This window comes from Bactrocera oleae, chromosome 5, assembly GCF_042242935.1.
Source record: "Bactrocera oleae isolate idBacOlea1 chromosome 5, idBacOlea1, whole genome shotgun sequence".
Classification (NCBI taxonomy): Eukaryota; Metazoa; Arthropoda; class Insecta; order Diptera; family Tephritidae; genus Bactrocera; species Bactrocera oleae.
In genome coordinates, this window is record NC_091539.1 from 66,224,037 (window position 1) to 66,248,010 (window position 23,974).

At 34.3% G+C, this 23,974-nt stretch overlaps 1 protein-coding gene across 1 annotated transcript in view; it reads right to left on the minus strand.

Moving 5' to 3' along the window:
* Positions 1-12,708: 12,708 nt before the first annotated feature.
* The window catches only part of LOC106624508 (gastrin/cholecystokinin type B receptor), a 66,372-nt gene continuing 55,106 nt past the window's right edge, over positions 12,709-23,974 (minus strand). Inside the window, exons 4-5 of the mRNA XM_036366581.2 lie at positions 15,327-15,723; positions 12,709-13,910 (exon numbers count right to left, since the gene is read on the minus strand). Of these exons, the coding sequence (XP_036222474.2) occupies positions 13,511-13,910; positions 15,327-15,723 (797 nt within the window). The 3' untranslated portion in view covers positions 12,709-13,510. The remainder of the gene's footprint in view (positions 13,911-15,326; positions 15,724-23,974) is intronic.

The window sequence follows — 23,974 nt, forward strand, 5'->3', positions numbered from 1 at the left end:
TTTCATTTGTCGGCCATTTGTCATATATGGTAGCGCCCATATCATGTTCAGATTGGACCACTATAACATATAGCTGTCATACAAACTGATCGCTCAAAATATGAAAAAATTCACCTGTGAAGGGTTTATAGATTCGGAACCGAAGTTAACATTTTTTCGGGTATTATTATGTTGTTTATAATATTTTACTCACATACACACACATACTCTCCCACACAAAGTGCCGGTAAAATGAGGTCAAAAGCGAAAAAATTCTCATTAACATATTTGCATATAAATTGACCTATTAAATGCATACCCATATTGGGGACACCCAGGGGACACACTTGAAAATATGTTTACAAATACGCACAAGTGTGGAGAAGTACATTGATACATATGCAAAATAATTGAATATAACGATTGAGCAGTACGCGCTCCCAAAACGGTTAAAGTACTCGTAAATGGGCTGCTAAGCGCTTTATTTTGCCATTTTTCTTGCTATTACTTATGAAAGTACTTACAGGGGTGCTTATTGTCATCAAAAAAGTGGCCATTGCCCTTAGCTATGAAGAGCGGTGGCGGATCCGAGCTTCTTTCTGCCAACAAAATGCCTCACATAAATCGTTCGATTTGCTTGTGGAATACTACGAAGTTGCCCACAAGTGTTGGAGGTGTTGTGTTTATGTTAATATCGCTCAACATTTCCATCTACATACTGCAAGACAACTTTAAAAGTTCTTACAAATTTTCGCTGTCTGCATCAGGTAAAGCAATTTAAATAGCTGCCCCTGAGGCAAAAGCTATGACATGTTTTTTTTTGTAATTTTTTGAAATAAGAAAATCTTCTTAAGTCATAATTTCTTTGTTGTATCACCTTGAGTCAGCAAAACGTAGCAAGTTATGCAAACAATGAAACAATGTTTCCTACTTTAAAGTGCCATTTTTCTGCCTACTTAAGCGTTTATTATTATTTTACGTAATTTAATTCTTAAAAGGTGCGTCGAAAGGAATTATTTTCCAAATTCACTCTTTTATTACGCTTCATGATGCTGACATAGCTTTATTTTCGATATCTTTTAGCAAAATTGTGCTTTTGATGGTTGTGGAAATACCGTTATGAGTCTATTTAGTATATGGTGGATGGGAATTTATGTGTGATATCAAATTAATATGAAGTTGCCAAATTCGCAACAAAATCAATAAAGAAATAAGTAGAGCTAAGTTTCTGATGGAACCGGAAAGTAAAAATTATATGAAATTGTCGGCGTTCTGAATTATTTCGAAAGATCTACAAAAATTTTTTTTAAAATTTGTGAGAAAGAGTTAAGCTCATATAGAACCAAAATACAAACATTCTTGTGTGTTGTAAGAAAATAAGGAGTACGAAGTATATCAATAATTTTAAAAATTTATCAGCCGGATTTACGCACCAATTTTGCCTAATTCATGCTTAAAAGTTTACCTAATTTGAAAGGCAAAATAATAACTGAGTATCATTAGAGCTTCACATCTATTATCCGACATACACATTTTAGTCAAGTTTTTCTAGCGTGTTGTATTTCTTCTTTGGAATTTTAACTTAAAAAAAAAAGAAAAAAGGTTCTCGGGGAAAAAATTCTCATTTCTCATAGTAAGAAACGCATCTCCAGATTATTTGGGATCATGATTATCTGATAGTCTATCCGAATCAATACGATTTATTTTTCATTTATCAGATATTGCGTTTCTTCAGTTGCTTAAGATCCACCATTCATGTATTTTAGCCCATTGCAATTGGATAACCATTAAGTCCAGCCTCCTCAAAACATCTTCGTACAGTCCGTGTACTAAATTCGATTCTATTCAGCACAACGAATTCGTTAACCAGATCTTCTATAGTTTTAAATCTATTTGAGTTGCTTAGGCGCTTCAGCATATGATCCTCCTGTTCGTGCTGGGATCTCGCTGAAAGCTCTTGGGTTTTTGAATTTTTTTTAAGAAATCTCCAATTTTACTTTATTTATGGTACTAAAACCAACTTTAGCGCTTATAACATGGTGAATTGTTCCGACCGCAAATCCAATATAGCAACTTTGGCCGTTTCAGTAATTTCTGACAGGTTTTATTTCTTATTTTATACCCTGAACAGAGCATATTAATTTTGCCACGAAGTTTGTAACAGCGACAAGAAAACATCGGATATTGATTAGTAATCACCATGAAGAATTGAGTCGGTTTAGCCATGTCCATCTGACTGCCAGTCCAGTTCGTCTTTCTGTATATACACGAACTAGTCCCTCAGTTTTTGAGATATGGGTCTGAAAACTTCCGCACATCATTTTCTCTTCAAGAAGCTACTCGTTTGTCGGAACCGGGGTACTATAGCTTCGGATCAACAGAAGTTAACTTTTTTTCTTGTTTTATTCACTAATAACACTTTAGAGCCACTAAACCCAACCTAGGTGTTCGGATTTCTTTGGCCGCTATGTTGAAGGTTTCTTGACCTAATATAATGATTCAATCTTCTTTATGATGAACGATGATATTATTTACGTAATATATTTGTGAGTACTTTATTTCCATTTACTGCCGTTCACTTTCAGCTGAAAGTAATCCTACCTTACTTGTTTATAAACATATAAAATTATCGAAATCTGCTTGTGGTCAAAAGAGACCCCTGCTTTAATTCACATTCAAAAACACACTGAAATTTTTATGAGATCGCGAATCTCGTTCTTCAATTTCCTGGAATTTAAATGTGTGCATTTCTGAATAAAAACACTAGTAACAATGAAACATTCTTTCATCATAATTTGACTAAACAAAGAGAACGATTCTTCAAAAATCTCTGTTTGCTTACATTGGCTTTTTGGGAAAATGTCTGACCAGGAATTTGCACCTGGCTACTGTTAATTGGGAACGTGTGTTCTGCTTGAATGACTTCTGTGTTTATAACTTACAAACAAACCAAGGCGAACTTAAAGACAATAAAATGGGAAGGCTAAAAGATTTTCGAGTATTCAGGCAGTAAAGGAAGAAACATCAAAACCACAACCCTACACACAAACGCAAACATTCAAACAGACATGCATATGAGCACAACAACAGCAATCAGTCTAAATAGTAGATTGAGTGTTTAACTTAGCAGCTTTTTACATTCATTATTCTCGGTATGTTTGCAGTTTGGTTTGGTGTAGATGTTTATGTACAAATTCACTTATACATACATATGTATACATACCTATGTACATATACGTGTGCTTATGCAATAAGTCTAATAGAGACGATAACGACTTGGTTGTAAACAGGACTTTCGGACTTTGTGTTTTCTGCTTTTTTTTTATTATTTTGCGATTATAACTTCTTTTACAAGTATTTGATTTGTGTTGCAACATTGGACAACGGTAAGCCCACTTGAGTACTTTGGCAACATGTACACATAACACATACCGAAACACATATGTGGACGTTGGTTGAAGTACTAAAAATTTCGCCTATTGTTGTCGACACTGAATAGAAAAAGGAGGTCTAGTTTTTCACCAGACTTCTATAAAACCAACACACCTACACACTTACATATATACACATATTCATATATATATATTTTATACATTTGCAAATCGTCCTTTTATTTTCTCAAACAACAAACCCAATAGAAAACAGTCAAAAATAAAGCACAACTGCTTCCTCGTTAAAAAAAAACGGTTTGCCTTTAAAAACCGCATTTTAACAAAGTCACTGCCCACACATACGAACTAATAGTGTATGGAAAAGCCAAAACCAAAAAACTAACAAAAAATAAATCAAAACAAGTGGAAACGTTAACTTCGCTTGCACCGTAGGTAGAATACCCTTCACAAGTACAAAATATTCCATACAAGAAGTTGATTTCGATCGTTTAGTTGTCCGATCTAAATAATAACTTCGGAGGTTGTACCGTTGCCTTGAACAATAATACAACCAAAATTTCTTGAAGATATATCGTTAAATGAAAAAGTTTCCCAAACAAGGATTTGAATTCCGATCGCTCAGCTTGTATGGTAGCTATACGCTATAGTAGTCCGATATCGGCGGTTCCGACAAATGATTGGATGTTCGAATGATGACACAGTTCATCACGCTGCTAATTTATATGTGTATATGTATACTTTATAGAATCTCCAACATTTCCTTCTGGGTGTTACAAACTGCGTGGCAAACTTAATTTAGCCTGTTCAGGGTATAAATAGCAAACAATAAGAATAAACAGTTTGGTGCCAGAGTGACCCTTAACTGCCTTTAGATGTGAATGTGTGGGTGTGTTGGTGACGAGCTGGCGAATAGTTGCGAAAATACTAAATAAAAGTGGTTTTCAAATGAAAATAAAACATAAGTGGGATCGCTTTTATTCAATGTTTAGTGGGTCAAATGCGGTTGAAGCTATTCGGCAACAAATCCTCTTGTTGTCTTTATTATTTAGGGTTTTATTTTTTATTTCCCTTGAGAGATGTTTCTAACTAATATGTGAGTATCGAAATAATGACGTGAACTAAATTGATTGAGGTACATATGTACATACATATATGTGTGTCATATGCAGTTGTTAAAGCGTTTAATTTTCAATTTTTTATACCACAATACAAATGTATAAATTGACTATTACAGTATCTTTTGCAGAAATGGTCAAGACTAGAACATAATGGGTTAAATGAGTTTTATGGTCCTAAAACAAATTGAGTAAGTAGCAAAAATTGATAAGTCAGAAAGAAGGAGAAATATGATATCTAAAAGTGACTTTTGTATTGTTTAACCACTTGAAACGTGTTTGGCTAAGAAATGGACGATATGGAAGATATTATCGATTTTTAATAGAAAACTAACAGCATTGTTGAGATGGCATGGTCAAATATATCAAATATCGTAGGTTGTTTAAAACAAATAAAAATACTATGTGTTCACAAGTTAATGAAGAAAAGTGGTAAACAATGTTAAGAGTAATCTATAAAGAGAGTTTCACACTCCATATTGTATAGTAGAATATCATTTGCAACTAAGTTAGGTTAGGTTATACTGGCTGGCTGTCAAGCTATGGAGGTTGAGTTTAATTCGAGCTGAAGTATTCGTCATACAGGACGTCAACGTTTTTTGCGATGTTTGAGAGAGACGCGAAATCAAATTTTGATATTTCATCTATATCATGTCATATATGTGATGCCAATAAGTTGTGACCTGTCATTAAGCAACAGCAATCATGCAGTCTTTTCGAGATTGTGTGAGTAAAAGTCATTCGTCTTTCCTTCGGGGCCCTTGAACAAGATCTTGACGATTCTGCATTCCAACTCACCCTGATTCACCCACTCAGCCTTGTCGGACATTTCATTATGTATCGTATTTAGCGACTTGTATAATACCTGTATTGATTCGGTACCCAAACGGGTGGCTCTATAGACGATCTCATCAGTTATTTCGTTTCTCAGAAAGCTTTTGCGGCGTGAAAGCCAGTTTATACGCAGCTGCTTTTCCACAGCCACTATATCTACTGATTGTCTGCAAGATCCCGAAGCAGATATGACCCAAGTATGATAAGACTAGAACCAAGGACTTATTACATAGGTTCAGGAATAGTATTTTCAGACTTACAGCTATTGCAATGGGGCACTGGCCGTTTGGAGAATGCGTAATTGTCGCAGCTGCAAGCTAGAAGAGAATAAGGAAACAGTTTTCTACTTTCTCTGTGAATGCTCAGCTCCAACATAAACAAGATACAAGATAATAATCAACTGTTCGCATGAGGAAAACTTTCTACAGAACTTTTATGGGTATCTGAATATATCTAGCACGCATTACGTTAAATAATGAAAAATAAAAATTAAAGTTTATTTTTTAAATAGTTTATAATTCAAATAAAAAGAGTTGAGTTGTTTAATTGGCGATTAATAGCAAGGCGAAGTTTTAACAATAAAAAAGCATAAAGCATCTAAAGTACAAAAGTCTTCTTTGTTCTCAAATGCACTTCTCCTATTTCATGAATAAAGATAATGGGAATAAAATTGCAAAATTTGCGCCTTTGTTTCCATTTTACTATCCTTTTCACATTAATATTCAAATCAAATAACCAAATGGTCACTGGTCTTATTACGAGGAAAATATTTAAAAATAAATTACTTCCACACAATACATAATGTAAAAGAAATCTACTGAAATGAACTACCCCTGAGCTAAGGCCACTCGACTTACCCAAGCAAAAGAGTTATAAATTAGCATATAAATATTAGATGGCTTCGCAGAAACAAAAGGAGAAGCAAGAAATTGAGTTTTATTTATGCCTGACTGCGCTTTCTTTACTCTTAAAAGCTCATTTATGCTCTTTCTTTGTGAACATAAATATTTTTAAGATTGTTGCACAAAGACAACGGTCACTTGGTCCGAAGACAATGAATTATGTTGACAAGCTATACACTTTATACCATTATTTTTCAACGCTTTTTAATACTACTTCAACGCGTATGAAAAAGGTTTATGACGAAATGTTCAGTCTCTAAATTTTTTATGTCGGCAAAGGGAAATTATTTTATTTTGCGTCATTCAGGCTTGACACTTATCGCTGAATGGTATGGTTGAGTACAATGTGGTGCCAACGCACCTATTTTGTGATATTTATGAATTTGTGTATGCTTTAATGGAAAACTTAAAATAATTAGATAAGCATTGTAAAACTGAGAACCATTAACTACAAATATAGTGCGGAGGATAGAACTCGGAAGACCTTAGTTTATGGTATCTCAAAGCTTTAAGGTAGGTAACTGGTAATGCAACAAGTAAGCGAGGATCTTAACGCTTTTAAGGATTCTTACCAGAACTAGAAAACAGTTTGTTGGAGGCCAATATAATAAACAAAACTTAAAACTAATTATTCACATCTAGTTTATTATTAAGGTAGGAACAAGCAAAAGTTACTGCGATTTTAATCTAGTGAACAACTTTTTAGCTAGTGAACAACTTGCAGTATGTATCTAGTTTGAGGATGGATATTCGATGTGCTTTTCACATTTTTGTGTTCCCTAAAAGTTCATTCAGCAAGTTATACTTGATTCTTAATTTCTTCAACTACGAATTTCCAAGAATATAGTCTGAAATGTTGATTATATATACCATAATACAGATCGAAATAATAGTTCGGAGATTGCTTTTTTTCAAGATTTTAATATAGTGAGCTTCTAAGTAGTTTGAACTTAAATTGAAAGATCATATATACGTACATATTTAATAAATCTTTAAGGAGCAATATCCACTTGCAAGTCATCGTTATTTTTGTGAATTGTTTTTAAGAGGCATTTTAATTAATAAATAAAATAAAATAATGTGAATTCAAACAATTTAATGTATTTTAATAATTGGTGATTAATTTTGAAAAAATTTGTGTTACCTTAATCCCGTAGCCGATCTTCATTAGAATATCCGAAAAAATATGTCTGGCGATGAAAAAGATTTGCTGCCTGAAATTATCTCAGATTCAAAAACCAAAAAAAAAAAATGATGTTTACAGCATATGCATACATGTAATGATGGAATTGACAACGTGACGGATTTCCAAAAAAAGTAGTTTTTTTGTGAAAAACTTTACACTTCAGAGTGGTTTAAAAAACCGAAATAACTGTCATAAACTATTATTCCTTAGATAAATACCTGAAAATATAATTAGGAACGTCGTGTGAAAATTTTAACTGGATCGTTCCAGTATCCAAATGTTTTATTACAAGTGGATATAATTCTTTAAGAAAAACTAACTATTGTATTATAGAAAAAATAGTTGGAACATTACAAGAAATTTCACCATGATAAAAAAAAATAATTAAGTTAATTAAGCAAGTTTTTTATTTAATAACGGAGAAGAAAGTAAGTAAAAAATAAATCTTCACATTTCCAATTCTTATGTCACTTTATCTGTTGGTAATTCGAAGTGTCAACAATAAAGTGAGTATTAACTAAAAATTCAAACAAATCAGTCAAAGTAAGGGCATCATTTTAATGTTCGCCAGTAAAAAAAAAAGAAAAGTTTACGATCTGAAATGCAGTAAAATTAATGAAGGAACTAAAAAGGCGAATTTCGGCAATGAAATTAATTAGCGAGTGTCAAAAAACTGCCGCAAACTAAAAGGAAACGTCAATCGCTTTGCCATATCTGTGCGCGTGGCACTTTTAGGCAAAAATATAACAACAAATACTTATTCAGGGCACATATTAAATGCTCACTTTCATCAATTTAATGTGGCAACGAACTGTTAACAAAATCACTTTCATTTTACAGCCACTTTTTTTTTATTGCTGTGAGGGTAATGACACTGACAAATGGCGCTCTTTCTTGTGGGCAAGTGACTTGAAGTGATAAGTGGCGACTAGGAGTGACTAGAAGTGGTTTACGAGTATGTAGCGTGTTTTCACACTATTACACTATAGTGTAAATATGCGACTTTTTAGGAAACCGTTAGACATTGGGTTTTTTCGGTCAAATACAATATATAGTTTATGCACTTAAGCGCCTCTAAGTATGCTAAAAGCATGTAGTAGTGTCTGGTATTTTGACGTATTAACTCTTCAAAGAAATTTAACTTTAATTGAAATAAATAATTTTTCTAGTACACTTTTTCAGATTTTATCAGATTTTAGTATCCACTAAAGTGCGCGACAAATCATTTCGCAACAACTGTTTAGTTAAGCATTCGTAGAGTCATAGAGAGTAAAGCTCGGATGAATATTATTACTCCAAAAAATGTCATTTATCTTTCTGAAATGACTTAAAGCCCAGTGACTCATACCGCTCATTTGTTAACGGCATTTGTGCCGCTATGACGTGCCCAATGTGGTGGAATTCTTGCTTTCGCCATGACGGTCCACTATTGCTATTGTTATAATGTGAATACGTCAGGCTTAGTGGTTTATTACAGGCATAAATTATACACAATAGGTGTCTGGTGTGTTTCGTATTTGTTATTCCCACATTCTATGGCGCCGTGCTTATGTGTGTGTGTTTATACGTTATAATATAATATATGAGCGCAAAACAATAGTCTACATGCAGTTACTCTCACTAACTGCTTGAAGTGGGTAAGGTCTATGGCCAGGTAATGATATTTGATATTCATTTGGGTCAAGTTTGTTTTTCACATACAAACTCAATGGTTAAAGAGCAAGAATTATGGCTTTTTGCTGCTATATCACTTAAAAATTGAAGTGAACTTAAATTGATTAATTTTCCAAAAAATTATTTTGTTATTTCTAGGTATGCATACGGTGAGGTCAAGATATATTCATTAAAAATTTTATAATTATATTCGAGGAGAGTCAGGCTAAAATTAGTTCCGTATTCTACGGAATGATACATTTGAAATTAAATCACAACCGTTCATATCGCCTTAAATTTCGCTAAATAATTATCAATGTGTACACTTTCCCATCAAAATTTATTCCACTAGCTAAAAATAAAGAGAAGGGCTCAAGCTGTTTATTACAAATATTTTATTTTCATCATAAAAGTTGGCTGTCAACAAAAGCGTGTGAAAAACTAATCGAGTTTTCCATACCCTTGTCACAAAAGGCCTTTATTTCCTTTGGCGATTTTTTATAAGAGCCTCAACTGACTGGCGCGTTTCACAAAACGGATATTTAAGTCTCGAGAAAAGTGAAAAGCACAGCGAGTCAGATTTGACATTTTTGTTGGCTGACTGATGGCTTTTGTTTGTATTTGGTTGGCATTTTACAACCGCTGCTCAAAGTTTTTTTTGCAAGAAATTCAAATATTTTGGTGTGAGGATGACAGCGTGTGTTGAGTTGAACCATGAATGGTGCTGAAAGCCATTGACATCTTTCAGACGCTAACATGACTTATGTCGTGTTAAATGCGCTTCACCCTTCACACTTCGCTACTGTCGTCGATGTTGGACAACTGCTTTTACAGTTCGCACATCGACTTCCGAAGACACCTCAAAACACATGACATTGCTTTGACAGGTTGTAGAAACCACAATTGTCCACAATGTCAATCTGATGATCTGTCTGACGGTCAGTTGATCTACAAATTTATAGATAGTCTCCTGAATGAAGAAAGATTATGCCTTCTACCATTTCACTTACAATATTTAAATTCAAAATTCGTTATAATTTCACAAAATGCTCTATAAAGATCAAGTCGGATAATAATGGATGAGCTGAAGAGGAGCATATAGTAGTGCAATCAATTCATTTTTAAATCGAAAGCTTATTGTCGTTCTCTCTTCAGAATCTGTAAGAATTTCTAAGGCAACCGAAATCAAAAGTGTTAAAATTGCTAACTGATTACCCATTCTACCATAACAAAATATGTATTTGCTTCATGCTAGCCGCTTAAATCTATTCCCAACTCAAAATGCTACCTTCACCTCACTTGTCGATTACCATTGAATTTTAGACTTGATGTGCTATTTCAGCTCTGCGCCAATTTGTTTTCATTGACCAACGCTTTCAAAAATATTTATTGGATTACCTGTAAATAGAACTCTTTTTCATATTTATTCATCATATCCATGTGTTCGTTTGCGAAATAGGCACGGTCGAAACTGTTTATTTTTCTCAGAAATGCAATGTTGTTTGAATCAAACTTTGACACTTTTTTTCGGGAAAAGTTTTTACTGCTCTGTTTTCAATGACATTTTACATGTTGCAAAATAGACCAGGTACTAATTTTGATGATAAAATATCAAATCTTAATTATAACATTTTGAATGTATTTCAACTTTTGTGTGTCACTGTAGTGCTTTTCAAGGTTGGAACGCTTATTTTTCTAGCTCGAAATATAAATCCACGATAAGTGAATGAATATACAGTAGAAGTTGATTTTCTAAATATATTTGCATCCAAAATAATTGATTCATAGATTCGGAACGGTTTTAAGCACTCTCGGTTGCTCATTCAACTCAACTTCGAGAGGGGTCCAATAAGTCGTTACAACAAAAATAAATTAAAATTTTTTGAAAAAGGATGTTTATTTCTGTTGTTGTTGTAACGGTTAATAGGTCCTATTTGGTTGGCAAGAGGCGAGTTAATTGCCATCAAAGTCCTAAAGGGAGGTTCTTAAAACAAGCTGTTTCGATGGGGTCGGGACATGGGAAAGGGGGTTAAGTTTGTTGGTTCCAAGCGGAAAGCAACAAAAAAAAAATCGGAAATTTCGGAAAAACAGTAATTTCTATTGTTGTTGTTGTAGCGGTTATTTTTGGTTGGATGGCAAAGCGCAAGTTAATTTTCATTGAAGTCCTCTCAGCGGGAGGTTCGATAAGCGTGCAGTTTCGATACCATTACCATAGAGAAAGGGGTTTGTTTCATGCAGCATGCATAGAGATGGTTAGACTCATGCGAATACTCACTGCATGCCCGGAGCCATTTCTCAATAAGTAATAGGAGTTAAATTGCTAAAGTATACAGAACAAAGTTAAAAGGGAGTCACCCTAGATTCCGAAGGTAACTCGATGTTCTCCTATTTGGTCGCGGTTGAATTCCAAGGAAGCCAATCAACACAATGACCGCATTTTATCCGGCAATAGATTGTCAATTCTTCGATATAACCCTGTTTGGACTCGTCGCTATTAAGAATGATGAAGAGTCAAATTTGACTCGGACTAACAAAAAATGAGATTTTTACGGTATTTATTTATCTACAAATCTTTATTATCGTCTTAAAAGTAGGTTCTTTTTGAGCCAAAACAAGCATGCCAACGCTTAATACTATTTTCCATATACTCGTTATAAGCCTCGACTAAGATGGCTTTCAGTACCTTCAGCGGACAGTTTCGAAGTCATATTCACAAATCAACGTGCCGTCATCAGTATTGACCCTCTTGATGAATGTTGAATCCTCAACTACGTTGTCAACCATCTCTTTTGCGACCTCTACTCAACGTCCTTTTTACAAATGATTCTGGTATTTTGATACACATCTAGTTTTGACACCGTTCATACCCAAAACATTTATCGAAATGTCTTGAGTTGATCCATAAGATATGTGCTGATCCTCTGTTTCATTAACTTTTTTGATGTTATCGTCATTAATAGAGATAGATAGACGACTCGAGTGAGGCATGTTTTCAATGACTTCACGACCTTAGCTGAATACTTTGCAGGACATAAATACTTGTTTTTGTGATAAAGTAGACTCCTCAAAACAACATTTGCAACCATTCCGCTTTATTTCTCGATATACTTGCCTCAGCGATTCTACAACTTTTTTAGCCCGTCTGAAAAATACTTTTTTAAGGGTCTTTAAAGACCTTCGTGGCGCTTATCCCCACATTCGGTTAAAATTTATGCTGCCGAGCGACTTTTTGAGGTTGAATACAGAAAGAAGTCGCAAGAAGCCTAATCTGTTGAATACGTTGGGAGCGTGTATAAAGCTCAGGGGTTGTCATCGAAGTTTTGAGATTCATACTAGTAAAGCGTGGTATTTTAACGCGGCTAAAAGAATTTGACATATTTTGAATGGAGAATCTAAAAAAAATATTTTTTATTCGAAATGGAAAAAATATTTTTTATTCGAAATTGAGAAACATATTGCTTAATCAAAAGCGCTAAAATAGTATACCTTACCATTCTTCGCAAGTTCAGTTTATTGTCTTTAATAAAACTAATAAAATTTTTTTTGTTAATTTCACATTTTATTCAGTTTTACAGCATAAAAATAAAAGAGTTGCTTAATTTTATATTTGAAAGCGAATTTGAATAAAATTAATGAAATTTGTTGGATTTCGAATTATATGTACATATATATATGTATATGTATTTTGAGTAACATTGACAAACGGATGAATAAACAACTGTACGTACAAACATAGATACTATTTCAAAATGTACATATATATTTACATGGATTACAAATACACACAAATATTTTGCTAAACTTGCTAAACTGTTTATTTTTGTTTATCATATGATATTTAGTCAAATTTGTTGTTAGTTATTGGTTATTTTACACACTAATCGCATTCCAATTTATATAAAAGCCAAAATGTGAAACCTAGTCCGACGAATCTCTGGTTGCCTCATCCTTAAAAATCACAACTTTATTATGAGTTTATTATCGGCACACCTACATGCAAATATAAGTATAGCATGTTCAATTATCACTGCTGAGCCACAAAGCAATATTAACACATTCGAACGATTTGTAATTGAATTTATTACAATTTTGGATTTTGACAAAATTTTTCAAAAATTTCTCATTAATTTTATCTGGTATTTACAACTGACATTTGAATGGAATAATTAATAACGGGATTTTAACCACACAGCGTAGGCTATGTAATTAGCCAAACTTAGCATTATGTGCTGCCGCTGCTGCTTACATACATATATACACGCAAATAACAATTATGGATAATAACATTAAAATCTGTTGCGATAAATTTTATAAAAGCCCACGCACACATATACACAAACACTCACACACCCACGTACACAACCACGTAGGCAATCAGGCCGCCTACACCGAATCAGACATCTGTCGTTGCCATTTGGAGTTCGGTCCTGGTCGGCGCCGCTTTTGCCCTCAGAGTCGCGGACTGTCCAGCATGGTGTTTGTAGTCATTATGGTGCCGCTGTTGGCCATTATAATCGAGTTTCCCGCCACCGAGTTGTTGGATGAGTTTTTGCGCCGAAATAAAAAACCGCTCAGCTGGATGCCCTTGAAAGTGTCGAGGAAGGCGCGCCGAAAACCCGCATTCATAAAGCAGTACGTAATCGGATTACAACAGCTGCTCGAGTAAGCGAGCAATTGCAGAAACGGTATCCATCTATAGCCCACATATTCGTAAATTACCGGCCCGATGAACATCGCCACTGTGTTGATGATATATAACGGTGTCCAGCAGATGAAGAACTCCAACACAAGCACGAAGAGCATTTTAATAACACGCTTCTTACTCTCCAGACTCTTCGTTTTGTTGGATCTACACGAAGCACACGCGTGTGTATGAAATATACAAAGAGCAAAAATGGTACAAAAAATCAAATAAAAATGGCAGCGTTAATAAGTTAAATTTCTGAGTGGTAGTGGCGGTGCAATAAATCCCGCATTGAATGCTATTGATGTGCTACATTAAATTTAAATCGAGTTTCCACCAAATTCCGTGGCACGTGTCATAAAGTGATTGAAGTAGCTCAGCGGGGCGTTGGTGGAAAAATGAGAGCAATCAACGCCAAAATATATGACAGCGAAGTATTTTTGTAATCCCGAAATTTCGGGATTTCTTTATATATGAAAGAATGTGCTTAAATAACGATATTTCGGGATCAAGAAATATTTTACGTAGTCCCGAAATTTCGGCATCGAGTGTTTAAATCATGTTTCAAATTAGGAGATTTTGAGTGTGGAATAAATTGTTTGCAGTCCTGTAATTTTGGGATCGAACTTTCGTTATTTAGCAAAAAATATGTTTAAAATTATAATTTTTGGAGTTTGGAAAAATTTATTCGTAGATTCGAGATTAATTTAAGAAAGAGCAGGTTTAATCCCGAGATTTTTTTGCATATTCGATGTAACGTGCGGCATTAGCTTTATTTTATGTCTGAAAGTACGAGTTGTTGGATACCGGATGAATTTTGTATAGTCCCGAAATTTCGGGATTAAGGTTTTCGTTATCAGGTTCAGCGTTCGATTTTCTTTATTTCTGGGAGTACTCTCATGAGATAACGTATTCGGGATAAATTTTTTGTAGTCCCGAAATTTCGGCATCGGAATTTAAATTTTTTATTTTTGAAAAATAAGCTTCACAAGTTTTGTTATAGCTGAGAACATACTATAACTTCATTATTTAACGTACTCTGGTTATAGTGCTTTTCCGGATATCAAAGATAGGTAATATTTTTTTACAGCGCTTGAAAAATTCTATTGGAAGAAAAGAAATTGTGCTGCTTCAGATGTTTAAGGCGATGTTTTCCAAATAATTTTATGTAATTGTGGGATGTTGCAATTTGGACCGAACTAAATGATTTTTAGGTTAGGACTTTGTATCAAAAATTCACTTGAATATTGGATATTGACCACCGGGACAATCAAAGAGATGATGTCTTGACAATATTCAGCGATCGCCATAGCAGAGATGAGGCAAATAGTTAAAGCAATTATGTACGTTGCTTTGATTGTGAAGTTGAGAGAAGCTCACGAGATATTGATTTTGGAAGATACAGAATTAACTGTACCTTAACTTTGATCCGCTGTGTTGTAGCTTGACTCATTTATTTATTTAGTCCATAATTAATTTAGATTCATATCTATGCGATTTACTTCTATATGCATTCTTACCACCGCCGAAATGTGTATAACAATAAATAGTATGAATTAGTATATTTTTCCATGGCCTTACCTCCTTAATGCGGTATCGTGTAACCGCAGACTCGGTGTCGACGTTGATTTACTTCGCTCGATATCTTGCTGCTGCATATACATTTGCAGCCGTTGTTGTTGCTGTTGCTGTTGATGTTGCTGTTGGTGCTGATGTAGCTGCTGTTGGCTTTGGTGTCGCTGCTGATAAAGCTTGAAGCGTTGCTGCTGCGGAACATTAATCACCGTCATCGATGAGGACGTCGATGTGCTCTTGCTGCTGCCCAGGCCACCGTTGCGATCGTTGTTGTTATGATTGAGTGATTTTATCGAGCCGGAACGTATGCAATACAAATGACGGCGTCCATCTGTCGCCGTCAGCAATTTACGCTTATGCGATACAGCCGTGGTTGCAATCGCCTGCGACGAACCGATGTCGTCTGCAATTGAAATTGAAATGAAAAAGAATTTTATATTAAACAAATACCAGGAATGATCAAGAATGAAAAGGCTAAACACGTTGCCTTGGTGTCGTATGCATTCTCAAGCGTAAACACTAAAATGTAAATTGAAGACGTCTCACGCTTTCATCATCCGAAGGCCGATGATGGAAGATGGATGTTAAGTACAGTTAAATTGTGTGATAAGCTCCTTTTCGAGTCTGGCGGCGAAAGCGAGCGTAAATAATAAACGGAAGTGATATAATGAAAGTGGCGCATTATGGACTCTGCCATTTAATTATTAATGATTACTGTGGCGGACAGGTACTGAGTGTATTTTGATGTGCAGAATAGCCATGAGGATAATTTTCTGGGCAGTAAAAATATATACAAGACTTTCCACTAAGTAGCATTACACATCTCTCTGCCATACACATCCATCTATTATTAATGCCACACTGTAACTCCGCCGAAGGCATATTAAAAATTTGTGCTTCCTGAGGTTGAGTGCTGTCATTCACGATATGAAGCCCCCAAACAAATTCAAATTGATATTGATCATTATATAATTAAATTTGAGAAAGAGTTTATTTACTTTATGTAAGGCAATATCGATACGTTGCTTTTTACTTTAAGAGCAGCTCTACGTTGCTAGGCTGCTCTCATGATGATTGAAAAAGACGCAAGGATATCCGTTAAGGATGAAGCGGAGATATCGAAGGAGTTTTCTCCCTCTCTGCTACGATAATGTGTCAAACTTTTAGCAAAAATACATAGTTAGGTTTTTCTGAAGATGGCTCATCTATGGCTTTTTGCCAAATACAAGTGAAGATGGATACCATACTAAACTTTGAAGAACACTTTGCATTATACTAGCCCTCTCATATGGATGATTAGTATGGTGGCCAAGAAATAATAATACAACATAAAGAAAGTAAGTGGAATACAGATGTCAATATGTGACGTCATCAAAAAACCTGACAGAAACTACATCGATCGTTCGCAAAAGAGCGACCAATAACCTTTAACAAAGCGAACATATGGTGACGAGGCATGGGTTTAAGGGTATGAAATCGAAACTGTCCAACAATCGAGTGAATGACGCTTCCAAAATGAGCCATAACAGAAAAAACCAAAAATTGCTGAAGGCACTGAAGCCCATTCCAGCCGAGGCCCAGCCCTTAGCATGCTTGTATTGTACTAAAATACGTAAAAATGTAGTTTTTTTTGACAGTCCGTGTCAAATTTGCTCAGATGGTATGTAACTCCAATGAACACAAGTTTCAGCTATCGCAGTAATGGATCACAGATGTTGAAATAAGAGTCATTTTGGTCAGATTGGTTATATTGATATTCCATGGATACTCACACTCAGTAAGTCAGTTTATTTTCTAGAGGGTGAATTTTAATAAAAAGTGGCATTTCTTTAGATATGAATTGGTAAGAGCGTTACGGTGGAAATACACATCCAATTACAAAATAACCAAGGCGATTTGATTCAGGTATGACAACAAAAGGTCAAATAAGAAATTTAACTGTTTTTGAAAAGTTATGAAGTTATGTATGAATACTCCCATCGTATAACTGGAGTCCTCTCTTATAAAAGTCACTGCCGTAGGTATTAACTCTAAAAGAATAGGGTAACAGTGCAGCATCCTTTCGAATAGTACTGTCACTTACTTATATTAGACGTATGATACTTAATGGCTTACTAAATAAAGAAAGACTATATTTGCAAAGATTGTTGTACACTCAACGAAAGTAATTAAAACCTTGATTTTTTCGGAGATCATATACTAATGTACAGTTATCCTTGAGCTACTATTTTCTGGCAATATTTGTATTTGAGAAAATCTTATTATTTTCCACTAATACCATACATACATACCGCTGTCTAAAGTGCAGCAGAAACGGCAATTGAGAAATATATTTAATTTTTAGTTTACTATGTAAAGAAATTATTAAATTTATTGATTTAAAATTATTTTCTACTCTCCCACATTTACCTTCACCTTCAATCGTGAAACCGCTTTCTTTTCATATTTTTTACTGTTCATAACAAACTGGATTGTCTACCTCTCTTATAAAATTATCCTTGTAGGCAGTTCTTTGTTATTTACAAGTTTTCGTAATTGTAATATAAAGTAGTTAAAGCCTGATGATGCGCAACGTAAACGAGCTCATTTTGGGTTTAACTTTATTGGCTATTTCACGCTTAAAAACCATTCGGCTGTGAAATGACTGCCGGCTTACGCTGATTAAATATGATTACCGCAGCCGCTTTGGCTGTGCAACCGGCAATTTGAGCAGTTTTTGGCATCAACACGCTTTCATTATAATGCCTTAAGTACGCTTAGCTATGCACCATATATATGTGTGTGTATGCGCAGCAGTTTGCGTATTTCCAGTGAAAAATACAAACTCGAACCACCTACTGGCTCGTTCATTTGGCTCGTGTCGCAAATTTGAGCTTGTTCAACGCCTACAGGAACTCCTGTCACTAGTTTGATGTCTTTTGAAGCACGAAATGCAAGTTTCAGCAAAGTCGTGAAGTATTTATACCTATAGACTTACTTTAGTAGCCGCTATATAAATAATACTACAGTGCAACGCCATGGCGTATACGTTACTTTTTGCTTAATCGCTCGAGACGATTTGTCTTAAAGTGCAAATGATTTTTATCGGTATGTATCTATGTAAATATACAAATGCACTTCATTTAGAGTAAACACAATTTTGTTTTGCAATTGACTCTCATTTTATCTTAAAGTCTGGTACATACATACTTATATACTCGTATTTATATACATATAAGTATTAGACAGTTACTGCTGCTTCTGAGAAAGGCTGACATGCGATTACTAAAGTATGCAATATGCAATTAATTTGAAAGTGCTCTTGACGCTTTATTCATTTAGACAGAGCTTTAAAGATCTTGCTTTCATGTCTACTATGTTTACTACTTAGTAGATTCATTTGTCGTAGTCTATCGCGCAAGTGTGAATTGTGTGCTATAAAACTACATACATTTGAAATAGTTCATACTTTTTCTGCATAAATTAAAATATTTATTTGTTATTTTATTATTTTAGGTATTTGATAGAGAGTGCTCTTGGAGAAGAATAGATGTAAAGTCACAAATGAAACCTCCATTTTCTTTTGAAAACACCAAAAAAACTTTAAAGTAATGCTCATCTTGCAATAGTTGTTTGTTGTAGAATTATATTTCTCAAATATTTTGAAGAGTTCTTTGGAGTTATATTTCTCAAATATTTTGAAGAGTTCTTTGGAGTTGACCGTTCTTGGTTGAATAAAACTTCGGGTCCATTCCATTCACGTAACCTGAGTGGAGATTTAATAAACACGTATGTTTTCGATAACACACTACATTTTCACGGTGTGTTATACAAATCGTAGTTTTTAAAAAAAATTGAGGTATTTTGGTACGAGTCTAACATTGACACACTTTATACCTAAAATATTAATCGAACTGAAATTGGGTCGATCCGTAAGAGATGTAGAGATCATCTGCTATCTCTGTGAACCCAATACGATGCATTTCAAGCTCTATTTCTTCAAACGTTTCGACGTTATTGTCATTAACAGAGGTGGATGGATGACTCACAATGAATGCTTTGTGGTACTCAAATACTTGCGTTCGCGAAAAAGTAGATTCTGCAAAAAACTGTTGCATTATTTTTGATGATTCCATAGCCGTTATTCCAATGAAAAAATAAAATATTTCAAACAAATTCGTTTAGTTTTTCCCTGATAAAAAACGCTAGACAAAGTTTTCGCGTTGTAAACAAACAGCTGTCAAGCACACACTAACTGACATATGGAGATCACATTTCACACGAACATAAAAAAGGTTATACCATTCTGGGAAAAAAGGTGCATCGATTCAGTTTGCAGGCGGGTCAAATTTGTACAGATATTATATCAAAAGCTGTTAAAAATAAATATGAAAATAAATGAAAATTTAATTGTGATTTATGGTTTTTTCATCAAAAATTAAAAAATATATGTATGTAAGGTATTTTATTTTATTTTATAGTAGAACGCACTTTAGCGGTAGCTTTAGATACTACATCGAATTTAAGATAATTGCACTCAAATGCCAGTTTTCTTTTGTTACTTACTTTTACGTCTTTTTGATTTTGTGCCACAAAAAGAAATGTGTGTGCCTTACTTGAGCCAACTGAGATTGAAGTAAATCCGTTTGAATGTCTTCTTCTTTGATTAGTTTTAACACAAACGCCTCTCCCTACACTCTAACTACTTACATTTGTGAAGTTATTGGTGAAAATTTTGCCCAGATATTATACATTCCCAGTTAGCGAAAGTTCATATATGATGAAAAGTAAATGACATACATAACCACATATACACACACATGCATCATAAATAACAAATATTAGCTTGTGTTATGTAAATTATGTTTTATTCATGTAAACAACTTTTGCAATGCAGCAAAAACAGTCATTGCCAACAGCCGGTTACACTTCAACCAACGACAATCACACAAACATTTATATATATACATATGTACATATATTTGATGCATGGATGAGCGAGAAGCAATTGAGTGCTATAAATCACTGCGATGTATACATCTATTGTGGCGTCAGCTGCGCTTAAACGCTCACTTGTGCACTTATGAAAAGCATAAGCACAAATCACTGTGTTCAGTTTGTAAGCGCATTGTCAGTGACAGCTTGTAGCTTGCGGCGGCGAACAGTAACTGTCAATATGTGTGTGCGCGTATTAATTTTCAAAACAGATTTGCACATTGAAAACTCGTTTTCTCGAAGCCAAATTGATACAAATACCGCGGAAGTGTTGAGTGGCACGTTCGCCTATTCATGGGCAACTCGACTTCTTGGCTTCTTCGCCAAAGAAAATGTGAGGAATTTTTCAATTTCTACTTTGTTTGCTGTCGTTGGGGAATAGAATGTGTCGAAAAATGTGGCGAAAAATAGCTTGCTGCTGTGCTACTGTTGGCTATAAATGCAAGTCGCCGCCAACCCTTACGGAAATCCAATCGTAAAATGCTTCCAGATTCACCACAGCTGGGGATAAAAGAGGCACGTCTCAAATAAATTGATTACTTACTTAAATTCGCGCTGAAAAATTTGTGCAGTTAAGCATATAGAATATTTATGCCCAAATATAATATTTGCACGCAAATACGCCATTTTTTTCTATAGTCACGAATTGTTTGCTGTTTACTTCGTACTACGCCGAAATGTATGCTTTGGCTTGAGACCAAAATTTAATGCAGTTACCATAAGTTAGATTTTTGTAGAGGAATGAGCGCTTTTCACTATTCCCTTTCAAAGTTGTTGTTTTGACTTTGAAGTTGCCAAACACCAGCGACCGTGTTGAATGTACAATTAAGCGAACACGATTACACGCGGTTTGTAGGTTAAGCTATTTATAGAATTTGAGAAGTTTCATGCTTTGCGTTTACAGTGCACATTGCTGTATATTGCAGTTATGAGAATGCACGTGAAACGAGTTTATTTTATCAAAGTCGTGTTACCACATTATTAGCACTCTTTTCTTGACGCGTATACACCGAAAGTTTGCGAGTATATAGTTATATGAAATGCATAAAGCCTCTTAATGCTTTTGACACTGTCGCAACTCACTTAAACTTTTGTTTAAATTGAGTTACTGCGACGTTTACTGTTACGGACACTTATTCTGGCGTATATTTTATAGTAGTGGATAAGTTTAAACTAATATGAGAAACAACTCGAAAGAATATTTGAGTCTTATTCTTCAGACTGATAGCCTAAGACGCTAAAAAGATTTAGCCAAGTTCACAATTAGATATAAATTGGCGCCACTTCAAACTTAAAGCTTATCCTTTCACACTTGGTCTTTCGAGAACATCGTTGGCTATAGTTGCCATTGTTAAATCGCAAAAGTCCATACTTCTTCTTTTGAGGAATCTTGCACTTGCTCACCCCAAAAGCCGAGTCGTCTTGGAGTGTCGTTGTTCACACTTCAAAAACAGATATCAGAAAGAACGCAAAGAAACACTCGTCAAGTGTATCAATTCGATGATATGAGTCTGAGTTCAGAATTGGAAAAGAGATCACGGATAAACTATTTCGCTGGATCTAAGAATTCGAAAAACCGAATCAACCGAATTATTTTTTAAATGAATTCTCCTGCAGTTTTTGGCGAGTATTTTAATATTATCCGCAAAAAAGGCTTTTGCCTTTCCAATTACGAACAGAGCGCACCTTTTTAAAACCGTTGCAGTCATTGAAAATATGAAATTTGTTGGAAAAGCGGTAAAAGCGTGACCGACATAATAATATAATAAACATAATTTCATTTTAATAGAAAAAACCTTAAAATATTGAAGCAATTGAACAAAGCATTTATTTTCCATAATTGGTAAATTTTTATTTTGTTTTTTTTTGGGCATTTTTTAATTGAAAATGGCACGTTTTTATGCATAATCGTAAAAACAAATACACAAATGTCAATATTTACCGCAATAACGGCAGCCTTGTGTAAGCTTAGTGTAAACTTATGTCAGTATGTAATCACTAAGCTCATGTATTTTAAATAAATTGCCTGGAACCATTTAATTTTTTTTTTAAGAGACACATTAAGGTGGTTGTAAATTTCATGGACATTATTTTACTATTGCTTTTGTATATTATTTAAAAAGAATTATAACACTTTTCAGATAACATTCAAATAAACACAATAGAAATAGATGTGTCCCTCGACGGAAAAAGAAATGACAAGGTAGGCACTCAGCTGGTATAAATCAAATAAACTGGCATAATGAAAAGAAGCCAATTATACCAGTTTGTGTAGGCATCCACAAGCTCACTTGCACTGTATGTGGATTTTGACCAGTTGCACTAATATTATCGAATGGAATATTCGTAGTGACCCAAGCTAAAATACCTCAACATTAAGTAGATTATTGAGCACTGGTAGAAATGGATTTGGATATTATAGAATGACTACAATTAATTTTGTAACCTATATCACGTTACCAGTTGTAGGATAAAATGCTGCTCATCAGAGTCTAAAATGGCAATTTTCATTAATTCTTGATCCAAATAGCAGTATTATTTGCGGAGTAAAAATAATTATGTTTGCATTTACATAGCATAGAACACAATATTTATTGAGGAGCTAAACAATTTGTTTTGCGAATATTTGTTATGAAATTTTTTTAATCCGACACTCCAATATATTTTTTAAAAAATAGAAAAATTACAAACAAATCGGTACAATTAGGCGCATAAAAAGCAGTTATTAAATGTATTGTGAATTATACATTAAAATACAAAAAAACTTAATGATATTAAAAGCTTAGTCGAAATTTACTTATACTACTTTTTTTTTAGTACTTTTTCATGTAATTTATTGAAATAGCAGTTGAAGTATTTCAAGTGAAATGACATGAGAGGCGATTAAAACGTAATTATTTGAAATTAAAAATAGAACAATTAAAAATATATGTTAAGCAAGTAAGGCAGTGCTAAGTTCGGGTGTAACCGAAGATTTTATACTCTGTTATATGATACAATGTTATTAAAAAATATTCTTTCTGAATTTCATTAAGATTTCTTGCACATTGACTGATAGAAGCGGTATAAAGTCAACTGGAAGTTCGCAAATATTTATATTAGGGATGTGGGGGCTAAGGAAGGACCCACTTTTATCCAATTTTAGAACGTGGGCATGCTGTTGTCACAAAAATACTCCCCACCAATTGCAACCCAGTACTCGATTTGAAAGATATGTACATTAATTAAGGGGCGTTGCCACACCCACTTTTAAAAAAAGTTTTCCCAACAGTTGTGCCTTGTTACTGCGATCCCCTGCACCGAATTATCGTATCATGTATCTATATTAAGTCCTTACTTGTGGCACTTTTTTAGTTTTCGTTTAATGGCTTTTGTGGGCGTGGCAGTGGTTCGATTACGCCCATATGCAATACTGACTCCGGGTTATTTATATATATATATATTTATATTAACTCGATTAGTTTTAGATGTTAGAAACAACTGTTAGGTGAACAAAACCATTTTACTCTGTAGCAACATGTTGCCGGAGTATACAAATATTTAAAGTCGAAGTAAATACTTTTTTTCTTGAACGATTGAACGATAGTTCATTAAAAGTTATTGGGGTTTAAGCAATGCTTCACTTACAAAAATACATTTTTATTTCGCTGCAATGTAAATTCATGTTTTAAATTCGTCTA